General features: G+C 42.6%; 1 protein-coding gene across 4 annotated transcripts in view; it reads left to right on the forward strand.

Moving 5' to 3' along the window:
• ntn1a (netrin 1a) overlaps window positions 1-11,216 on the forward strand; it is a 139,583-nt gene that overhangs the window by 110,019 nt on the left and 18,348 nt on the right. For 2 of the 4 annotated variants that reach the window (XM_060918556.1, XM_060918555.1), the window contains 2 exons: window positions 4,505-4,579; window positions 9,046-11,135. In XM_060918556.1, coding sequence (XP_060774539.1) covers window positions 4,505-4,579; window positions 9,046-9,374 — 404 coding nt within the window. In that variant the 3' untranslated portion in view covers window positions 9,375-11,135. Of the gene's footprint in view, window positions 1-4,504; window positions 4,580-4,700; window positions 4,783-9,045; window positions 11,136-11,216 lie in introns of those variants that run through there. The other 2 variants (XM_060918557.1, XM_060918558.1) reach the window with 2 other exon arrangements.

The following is an 11,216-nucleotide window of genomic DNA, read 5'->3' on the forward strand; positions in this document are numbered from 1 at the left end:
TTCCTCTTATCAGGGCATATATCTCTCTCTCTGTCTCTCCGTCTCACTCTCTCTGTCTCTGTCTCTCTCTCTCTGTCTCTCCGTCTCTCTCTCTCACTCCCTCTCTGTCTCTCTCTCTCTCTCTCTCTCTCTCTGTCTCTCTCTTTCTGTCTCTCTCTTTCTGTCTCTCTCTCTCTGTCTCTCTCTCTCTGTCTCTCACTCTCTCTCTCTCACTCTCTCTCTCTCTCTGTCTCTCTCTCCCCACCCACCTCCTACAGAGAGGAAGAGAGGAGCGTTGTCAGTACTGGAGCAGGTGTGTGTGTGTGTGTGTGTGTGTGTGTGTGTGTGTAAGGAAAGGTGGAGAGAAAGAGGCATGTATTAATTTGTCTTTAGCGCAGGGACACATGGTGAGGTGGAATGCATGGAGAATATCTCCAATAGACAAAACACTTATTGTGTAGCAAGATATGTGACTCACAGCCCTCACACACACACACACACACACACACACACACACACACACACACACACACACAGAGGCCTTGAAAAGCAAGGGTTTCAAGAACATTTCTGTTTCACTTGTGTTTGTTGTTGCTAAAATTGCTCAAAATTCAAATGAGACAAACAGATGTGCGATTTTACTGAAGATGAAGCATTTTTTAAATTTATGAAAATATCCATCCATCCATCTCATCTCATTATCTGTAGCCGCTTTATCCTGTTCTACAGGGTCGCGGGCGAGCTGGATCCTATCCCAGCTGACTACGGGCGAAAGGCGGGGTTCACCCTGGACAAGTCGCCAGGTCATCACAGGGCTGACACATAGACACAGACAACCATTCACACTCACATTCACACCTACGCTCAATTTAGAGTCACCAGTTAACCTAACCTGCATGTCTTTGGACTGTGGGGGAAACCGGAGCACCCGGAGGAAACCCACGCGGACACGGGGAGAACATGCAAACTCCACACAGAAAGGCCCTCGCCGGCCCCGGGGCTCAAACCCAGGACCTTCTTGCTGTGAGGCGACAACGCTAACCACTACACCACCGTGCCGCCCCACTTTATGAAAATATATTTATGAATAATATTATAGATAATAATATTTACAGAGCATAGAATACTCTTCATCTAGTGCACTTCTCTTGAAGTGTACTTTGAAAAGCTCATATATCAAAATTAAACTGTACATCTCTCCCAATATACACTACATCATTACACTAAAGGACATCATTAACTTAGCAGCTCTGAGATCAGTGTGTGAATTTGGTGACATTACTGACGTGTTTAATCTCAGGAGAGAACGAGGTGAGACAGGAGCCTCCATCAGACGCCTCGGTTTTACCATCTCAGAGAAACCGTTGAGAGAACAGAGCTGTAGGTTTGAGCTTTCTTTCCTGCGACTGTTTTCACAGATCGTGTGTCTCTCATCTGAGTCGCTGACTGATAAAAGTTTGAGAATCTCCAGATTAATATATCAGGCAGTTATTATCTCATTAATTAACACAATGAACAACATCTAAACACTTCAGACAACGTCCAATACACACACACACACACCAGCTTATTTTCTACGAGTTTTGTTTCCTTGTCTTCATTCACTTTTTTCTCCTTCCTGCTGTTTTTTTTTTTTTTTTTTACATTTCCTGTATCTATAAACAGTTTATCTGTGAGGGTTGACTGTAAATTGTTACTCATCACCCCGTACATTGACGACATGATCCTTTCAGTCTGTCTGCTGTTTGGTTCAGTTTGTTTTCTCGCTGGAAAACATTAAACAAACCTTTGGCGAGTGTGTGTATGATGAGTTTAAAACATTTTGTTGATTGTGTTTTGTGTTTATTTGCTCTCCAGTCTGTACCTCATTTCCACAGCTCTGTCCTTTGGCTCAGTTTAGCGGCTCACGGTCACAGAAAAACACAAAAGCCATGTCATGTTTGAGTCACTTCCTGTGTTGAGGATCGTCTTGCGATCACACTGCTGTTGGTCTCGGGGTCTGAGATCAGATGCTGCAGTGTTCGTACCTGCACACACTAACGGAGACATGAAGAGGAAAACATGCCCAGTTTCGTTCAGAAGGACTGAACTTTTTCTTTTCTCGTGAAGACAATGATCCGGTCTTGACTGTAAAACTGCATGTGATGTTTGGATGTAAAAGATGCCTCTTCATTCTCCGTTAAAAAAAAAAAAAACAAAGTGGAGAAATGAAAAGAGATGACAAGGTTGGAAAAGTTCCAGCTCTCCATTTACAGCGTGCACTCCAGCAGGAGTCCAGGGCTGCGGCTATAATTGAATTACACGCTTTATTTGCAGCAATTTGTTTCTCAATCAGTCTCATTGTGCGTGGAGAAAGCCTTCCCCCTGTGTGCCTGTTCACGCCTCGCTGTTACAGACCTCAGATCAGCGCTCACGCTCAGCACAATGCTTACTCACACAAGCAGGGTCTGATCTGAGCTCCTTTTGGCTTCGTTCTGTCTCCGTGTGTGTGTGTGTGTGTGTGTGTGTGTGTGTGTGTGTGATTCTCGACAGCTTCTCTAAAGCGTCACTCTTCCATGGCTGTCCACAAAAGAAAAATGATGTGAGACAGGAGAGGCGGAGTCAGAGCCACTTTCTCCTCCAGCATCCATGATCTGAAGGAAATGTTATTCCGAGAGGAAAATAAAGCTGAGTGTAATGACAGGAATATTACAGACCCTGTGTGTAAATGTCGTTCTCGACACACATTTCTGAAAGTGGAGTGAAATCTTAAATAGCGGGGTTTGATTGATTGTCTGAAGACTTCAGGAATCTTGGCCTTGTTCTCAGAGTGAAGTCCAGAGTGTGTGTGTGCTAAATCACACAGCCTCGTTCCCGCTCCCTCATTCCTCCGATGTCAAACAAGTCCTACGTCCATGATTTAACACCCTGCCCCCCCTCTCTGTTTTTTCCTCTGGCTCGTTCTGCATCGCTGCCAGCGGGACTTGACTCAATCCCAAAAGCTCTTCAGCCTTTCCTTTCGTTCAAAAGGAGGCGAGAAAAACATCCATCAAGGCAACACCTCCTTGTGTGAGCTGGATCTAACCCCACTTCCCCTAACTCGAGAGGCAGCACAATCGCTACATTTGTCCAGTCGGCGGGGGACTCGGAGCGTTTCAATGGGAATCTCCGGGTGCTCTTTGCATCCCAGCGGGCCTCTCTAGTGAGAAATTGAGGGCTATCAAAGGAAAGTATCACGATTCCATTAAACAGGGTTATGGGAAAACAAAAGCTGCTCTCTCTCGCTAACGTCCATTGACATGGAAATGAGGCTGCCACGATGCATGCGCTCTTCACGTTCACTAAGTTTGTCATTTCGTCACATTTCCAACGTCCCACAGTTACGTCTCCGTCGACAAGTGGGGTTTTTTTTCTAGATGCCCCCCGCCCCCACATATGACCACTACTCTGAAACTACGTCTCTTTTTTGTCTGACATTTTTTTCTCACCCCGCCGTTGTCCAGGCAACTTCCTTTCAGTCCAGGAGAAAAGGGTCTCGAAAGGAAAGTGAAAAGCAGGCGCAGAGCGAGGGTCGGCCCAAAACAATGCAGTTTGTTCATATTCAGGCGAGCTGAAAGGACTCCAACCGTTTACACCCCAACCTTTCCTCAGCCTGCGTACCTCCCCCACCAACACCACCAACACCAACACCACTCTCAGAACGTGTCCATGTGTGGGCTGGACACAGAAATGTCCCGTTAAATTGCTCTCTCGGTTTTAAATAGTTTCTTGTGGGTTTTTTGGACATAAATGTCTCTCTCTCTCTCTCTCTCTCTCTCTCTCTCTGATGTAGTGAAGATAAGCTGATACATTTCTCACATTCTTCTTTATTATCTTCATCAGCATCACTTGTTCAAACTCCTGGAGACATCCATCACGCAGGATCTGAAATAGAGAACGTGTCCCGAAATCTATTTGTAGTTATTTTTGGACACCAAAAGGCTTTTTTAACACTTCACAGGTCACTAATTTCCCCCCTGCTGACCTCCCATTGTGCCACGGTGACCCCTCCCCACGCATGCTGCCACCTCCCTGGGTGCTGAACCAATAAACGCCAAAAGTTCAGATGGACCCTGGGGTCGAGGGAGGAAGGGCCACAGGGGTCGAGTAGACGCCAGGGTTGAGTTGACAAGGTCCCGTGGTGGCACTTTGACAGCACAGAATGGGGACGGGGGAGTCCGAGAAATTAGCATGGCGCTAAAAAAAGAAAGCACTGGGTGGCTTGAATGGTGCTGAAGGTCCCCCATCAGAGCAAGGGAGGGTCCAGACATGCAGAGAGCAGGACCTTTTGTCTGTCGCTTCTCTAAAAAAAAATGAAGCATCTATTAGAGTCACACAACGTGACGAGGGCAGATGGGTTCGAGCGTGAAGCATGGGCTGGCAGATAGATGAGCTGTTTAGAGGAGTGTCACACCCTGTCTTTTCTTTTCAGCTTTTATTTCTCTGGTAGAATGCATTCTAACTCTCTCTCTCTCTCTCTTTCTCTCTCTCTCTCTCCTGATCGCAGACTGTGACTCCTATTGCAAGGCGTCTAAAGGGAAGCTGAAGATCAACATGAAAAAGTACTGCAAGAAAGATTATGGTGAGTCATAATGGATGGCACACACACACACACACACACACACACACACACACACACACAGCTACATCTATATTCTTGAAGATCCCCAGGACGTCCTCCATTGTAGTGATGGCTTACTCAGGGCTTTCAGGAAGAAAGTCAGAGGGATGGAACAGAAGGAAAGGCCATCAGCGCAGGGCTTAGGGGCCGGACACGGCGCTGACGGACAGCCCAGCAGGTCTTTAAACCCAAAGCGGATCAAGTCAAGGGAAGTGTGACGGACAGAATGGAGCAGGGTGCGAAGGGTAGATCCTCATTAAGGAAGAGCAGCATTCCTGAAGCCAGCAGGCGTTCTGTTCTCTTCTCTCTGAATGGAGCAGATGTGCAGCTCCCTCTGTCCCTCCCGACTCGCTCTGTTTCATCAGTCAAGCGAGACGCAGAGGAACTTAAAGAGCTTAGTAACACTAATGACAGCCAGCTTGTTGATTCATTTAGACAGACACCCTTGACGTCTAAAGCTCTTTAAAAAAATACAACCTTTATTAAAAAAAATACACAACAAAGTGTTTACTTTATTAATACAGATAAAGTGTCAGGTGATTTTGTGTCACTTTGTTCAGGAATATTCTGTACATCCAGAGTCTGGGAAGACGTTTATGCTTCTGTCCTCTTTATCCTTTTCAGTGTTCCGTCTCTTCAGCTTATGAATCCTTAAAGGGTGTTAAAGTAAAGCGTGTCACAGAGTTTGCGTTAAATCATCAATCATCGGAAAGAAAGAAAGAAAGATAAAGTAGCATCCATAATCACCTTCCATAGAAATGATGGGGAATTTCTGAGAAATGGTCACAATAAAATCTATAACAGGTGTGTTTATATATGTTTAACAGTTATTCCCTGAAATCGAGTCGTACATGAGCTGATGGGTGACGAGGCGCGTAGCACTAACTTGTCTATAATCCATGTACGATGAGATTGAGTGGAATAACTGTTTTATTCTGTCCACACTGGATTTTGAGAAACAGAGCATTTTTATTTTTATTTTTTACAAATTCGATAAATTAAAACTTTATACAAAACGTCAGAAAAAATAATTTCCGCTTAGAATGTAAACAAACCGACGAAATGACAGGAGCGATTTGTGAAAAATGCGATGATAATAATAATTCTTGAAAAAAAAAAAAAAGATATGTTCTTACCATCAAATACTTTTATTCCATATTTTGTTGGGGTTTTTTTTTGTATTTTGGGGGGTTTTGTTTTCTAGTAGAGTTTTTATTTCGTCCTCAGTTGGTTCAGCAACACGCGCTGCCATTTTGTTTTTCTCTCACGGTATATGAGCTGATGTCCTAGTAGTAAAGTAGCCAATCAGAGCGCACGATTGCTCATATCCAGTGAATGTGGATAGAACATATCTATCTATCTATCTATCTATCTATCTATCTATCTATCTATCTATCTATCTATCTATCTATCTATCTATCTATCTATCTATCTATCTATCTATCTATCTATCTATCTATATCCAGTGTAAAACATTTCAGCTGTTTAGTTCTGTCCACTTACTTTTTTTCTTTAACTCAGTGAGCTCAGAAAAGTGTTTAATTTGAACTAATCTGTGCAAGTTTTCAAAGGTTAGACTTGAATTACTTAGTTGTCGTGACTAATTGAGACGTTTTCTGAGTTAAAACAAAGATAATCATCAAATTGAGTTAACTTGCATTTTCAAGTTAAGCCAATTTGAAATGTTTTACAGTGTGTGTGTGTGTGTGTGTATATATATATATATATATATATATATATATATATATATGTGTGTGTGTGTGTGTATGTATGTATGTGTATATATATATATATATATATATATATATATATATATATATATATATAATGTGTGTATATGTATATATGTATATGTGTAAACAACCCTTGGATATTCTGAAGCTATAAGATGATGTCATCAGCGCGTGCCAGTCAAACACAGAGACATGGTGCTTTATGGAACGTTTTTATTCACATCTCAGCTTTTTTTGAGCTTTAATGCACATTTCCTGTTTTTGAAACTTTTCAGCTGAACATTAAAAATCTTCACATAAACACGGGTCGATTAAAACCCCGTCACAGACAAAACCAATAACCCGAGTGAGTGCAGGAGGAACAGCTGAAGGAGGAACTTTACCCCATACTCAGCACACACTCGTCTCACAGTAACACACACACACACTCACTCTCTCTCTCTCTAAGCATTTGTTCCTCTTCATCCATCTAAAAGCTAAACACACACACACACACTCAGGGTGTGCGCATTACCTCCAGCCCATTTCCCTGTTTAATTCAGCTCCTGTGGAGTCAGCTCCATCGGCCGTCTCTGTTATGAAGCGTTGGCGTTTTCCCGCTGCCCCACTGTGGCTTGTACCGTTTCCTACACACCTATTAAACCTAATGCACTCTCCCTCGGCTCCCGCACGGTCAGGGGGCTTTGTGCTCTCACAAATACGGCCGGGCCGAGCGTCCGACTTCAGGATGGAATTGGACGAGCTTCCTCTGAAAAGGCGTCAGAGACAAGCTGATGTTCAGATCTCCAGTGGAGCCACAGCTGCGTCCAGTCTGTTATCACCACACTGCAGCGACGAACCACGAACACACACACACACACACACGTTCATGAAGGTTTATAGTCGTCTGTCACTGTGAAACATCAAGCAGCTTTAAGTTTAAAAAAGGAACTACAGAAAAGATGAAGATGAAGAAAAAGAAGAAGAAAATGACTAATAATAATAATATGATGATGATGATGATGATGAAGAATAGTTGTATATTTGCACGTACAGTTTTTTAGTTTTTTACAGAACAATTAGAAATGATTAATTTACAAGTAGAGAAAAAAGACTGAGATAAAATCAATCAAGAAAAGAGGCGTACATTACAGAGAGAGAAATAATCTTCCGTCTAAACACACCACAGAACAACAAGAGGAGAAACTGCACGCACCGTCCCCGGCTTCTCCGTGTTTATCATTACACAACATTTAATATTCTATTTATTACAATTCACAAATATCATTTTAAACACTTTAACATTTATTACACTCTTATTAATTTATTATTAACTTGATCTGTGAGTGTATGAGTTCTGTCTCATCATTCATCACTTAAATAAACGTTTATCACACACACACACACACACACACACACACGAAATTCTGTAAAGTGTATCAGTATGAATGTAATAAAACAAATATTAAAGCAGCTGTAGAATCTTTGAGGTGAGTGCAGGATGAACAGCGCCACCATGAGGCCTCCAGGAGAAACACAGAGAACAATAACACACAGCCTGCGCACTGACTCACTGTGTGTGTGTGTGTGTGTGTGTGTGTGTGCGCGCGCATTAATAATGAAGTCTGTCTGCAGCGAGTCTCGGGTTCTGCTTAGTGTTCCGACACACAATACCAAGAGTTTCAGTGCAGCAGCATCTGAGAACATCCACAGGCTTAATTTCAGCTCTTCAGCAGGATTCCGCTGTTAGAAACCTGCTCACGTCATCACACACACACACGCACACACACACGCAGAGAGAGTCTGTGTGAAATAAAGCACTGTTTATTTCTCAGCAGGAACACAGCGAGACACAAACAAAACCTTCAAGAACCACATTTACTTCCTTAAAAGATCTGGAAGACATTAAACCATCATATTCATTAGTGTGTGTGTGTGTGTGTGTGTGTGTGTGTGTGTAAGGTATAATCGGCTTCACGCAAACACTATCAGTTATTAAAATGAATCTGAGGCCTTCCTGTGGTTTATAAAGATGTAAAGTTTTCATTTTCAGAATAATAAAGTTCCTGCATTTTTATTTAAAATCTAATGGATAATTAATATGCAATGCTCAGACCCACCCAACTTTATGCATTTTAATGTTGGAGTACACAGCTGTGAGTTCATCATTTAAAATACATCAGAACAACAGTTGTGCTTTTTTCTCCAATAAAAATAGCAGAGGAGCCAATCGACAAACGAATCCTGAGTGATTGACAGCTGCGCAGGTGTTTTATTCTGTCTGATATCTCTGGAAGCCCCGCCCCCTTCCCCAATCTGTGAAATAATGGAAATGAAATCCATCAGTGTGTGTTAGACTTATAACATTACACATGTAGATGGAGAGAGAGAGAGAGAGAGAGAGAGTTGACATCAGTGACACAGATTTATTGTGGAACTGAAAAAGGGTCAAACGTGGTGCAGAGAGAATAAAACACAGTCCCATAAGGAAGAGTCCAATCTAACAAAACCAACAGTGATTAAACACGCTGTTCTCTCTCGCTCAGAGCTCGGACACGTTTAAACACCAAGCAGCAGATCAACAGCACGGATGTCGGCCGTGTTCGTTCTTGGTGAAAGGATGCCAGTGAAAGTGTGATTTGAGTGTTGAGTCTTTGTGTTTTTTGGCTCATGCCCTGCAGCAGTGTCTAACGCAGCATGTCTGATCTCCTGCAGCTGTTCAGGTGCACATCCTGAAATCAGACAGGACGGGCGAGTGGTGGAAATTCACCGTCAACATCGTGTCCGTGTACAAGCAGAGCGAGAGCCGCATCCGGCGAGGAGACCAGCTGCTGTGGGTCCGAGCCAAGGACGTGGCCTGCAAGTGTCCCAGAATGAAAACCGGCAAGAAATACCTGCTGCTGGGGAACAACGAGGACGCGCCGGGGCAGAGCGGCATGGTGGCAGATAAAGGCAGTCTGGTGATCCAGTGGAGGGACACGTGGGCGAGGAGACTGCGCAAGTTCCAGCAGAGAGAGAAGAAAGGGAAATGCAAGAAGCCTTAAAGAGAGACAGAGAGACGCTGAGACGAAGACGGAGGATCTGAACTCGAATATCCACACAGATCTGACGCAGTGCGGGGGGGGGGGGAGGGGGGGCGAGTGACTGAGTGTGCGAACACTGTCGCTCGGAACAGAACAATCTCCTTACACAGGAAGTGCACACCTGTCACCAAGGAACTCACCTCACACTTTGATTTTATTTCTTTTTCACGTCCTTCAGCGCTCGCTTCATGCGGATTCGACTCATGACACGCTCAGAAACACACCGACACCCTGCTCATCACACCGCCGGGGAGCGCCGTATCGGCTTCTCCAGCAGCACAGTGACGCCCAGCGGACGCGCTCCAAAAGGGTTGTACAGTTCTAATCCCCACACGGTGTATAAAATCAATCCCTTTCTCTCCTTTTCAAACTGATTAACACTTCACCTGAACTTAATCTCATTAACACACGCAGGGACGCAGCGTCATTTCACTGAGCTGACACGGACACGGACCTGTAAAACACACACACACACTTTATTCACTGCTACACAAGTGTTCATTTTTAATCTTTTATTCCTTGAAAGCGCGCTGGTTTTTTTAAACATCATGTTTATTAATGAATCCCATCAGTGAATATAAACGTTAAAATAATTATATTAATGTTTTTGTTTGTGGTGTGAATTTTAATATCAGCACACTTCCACGATATCCATTTATCTCCTGCTCATAATTTATTTTACAAACTTTTTCCCTCCAGTGTCTGTGTCTCTGTAGTAAAATAAGTGTTGATCACATGACCAGCTCCTCGTCATTTCATTGGTTAAGGGGGAAGCGAGCGTCGTTTATATTTATAACCTCCATAAAAAGTTGAAATGTGAATAGAAATGTTGAGAATTATTCACACGTCCATGATGTCTGACTTTCATGCAGCAAGAAAAAGAAAAACAACAACAACCTCAACACCATGTGGTTTAACAGAGTTTAAAAAAAACCCATAGCAACATCTGGGGCGTGGCATCATGTTCCTCAGGCTGCTGTGGGCTTTTAGAGATGTTCAAGATGATGCTGAGAGCTGAAGAGCTCATTACTGATTCACACCACACCCAATTATTATTATTATTATTATTATTATTATTATTAAACGTACAGACATTTTTACATTTGGAGTTTTGCTCTGTGATGCCTCTGAAGTTTGGTCTCGATTTCAGAATGTCTAAATTATTAAAACAAAATCATGATTTAAAAATCTATTTACATTCAATTAAAAGTCTTTGAGTGAATCTTTTATTTATTTTGTTTTTTTAAAATAAAGCTTGTTTTTTGTTTCACATTCTCATAATTTAACATTTGAAGGAGGTCCACGTGTTCATACATCAACATTATAATAAATCATCATTTATAGTGTTTCAGCTTTTAACACACAAGCAACTAAACCAACTCAACTCAACTCAACCCTCTCCATTTCTTTGTGTAGTGATAAATCAGCTCACTCTGTAATACTGAACATTTATTACTTTACTTTTATTTTAAACTTTAATATTTGTATTAAACACTAAATTGTAATAAACAGTTGATTTTGGAGCAGGAAAGATTCTGTGGACATGTTTAGAGTCCAAACTCGTCTCACACAGACCGCTTTTCTCTTTCAGGATCATTTTCAATTCTTTATAAAAATCATTAGATAATTTCACAAAGTAAACTTTAAGCCCAGAGTTTATAGAGCAGAAAGCAGTGAGGGGTGTGTGTGTGTGTGTGTGTGTGTTAGCTTTTGTGTTACCCTTGGACAGAGAGGGAGAGATGGAGAGGGAGAGAGGGATGGAGAGAGAGAGAGAGGGAGGGATTGAGAGGGAGAGAGGGATGG

This window comes from Neoarius graeffei, chromosome 4 (assembly GCF_027579695.1).
Source record: "Neoarius graeffei isolate fNeoGra1 chromosome 4, fNeoGra1.pri, whole genome shotgun sequence".
Classification (NCBI taxonomy): domain Eukaryota; kingdom Metazoa; phylum Chordata; class Actinopteri; order Siluriformes; family Ariidae; genus Neoarius; species Neoarius graeffei.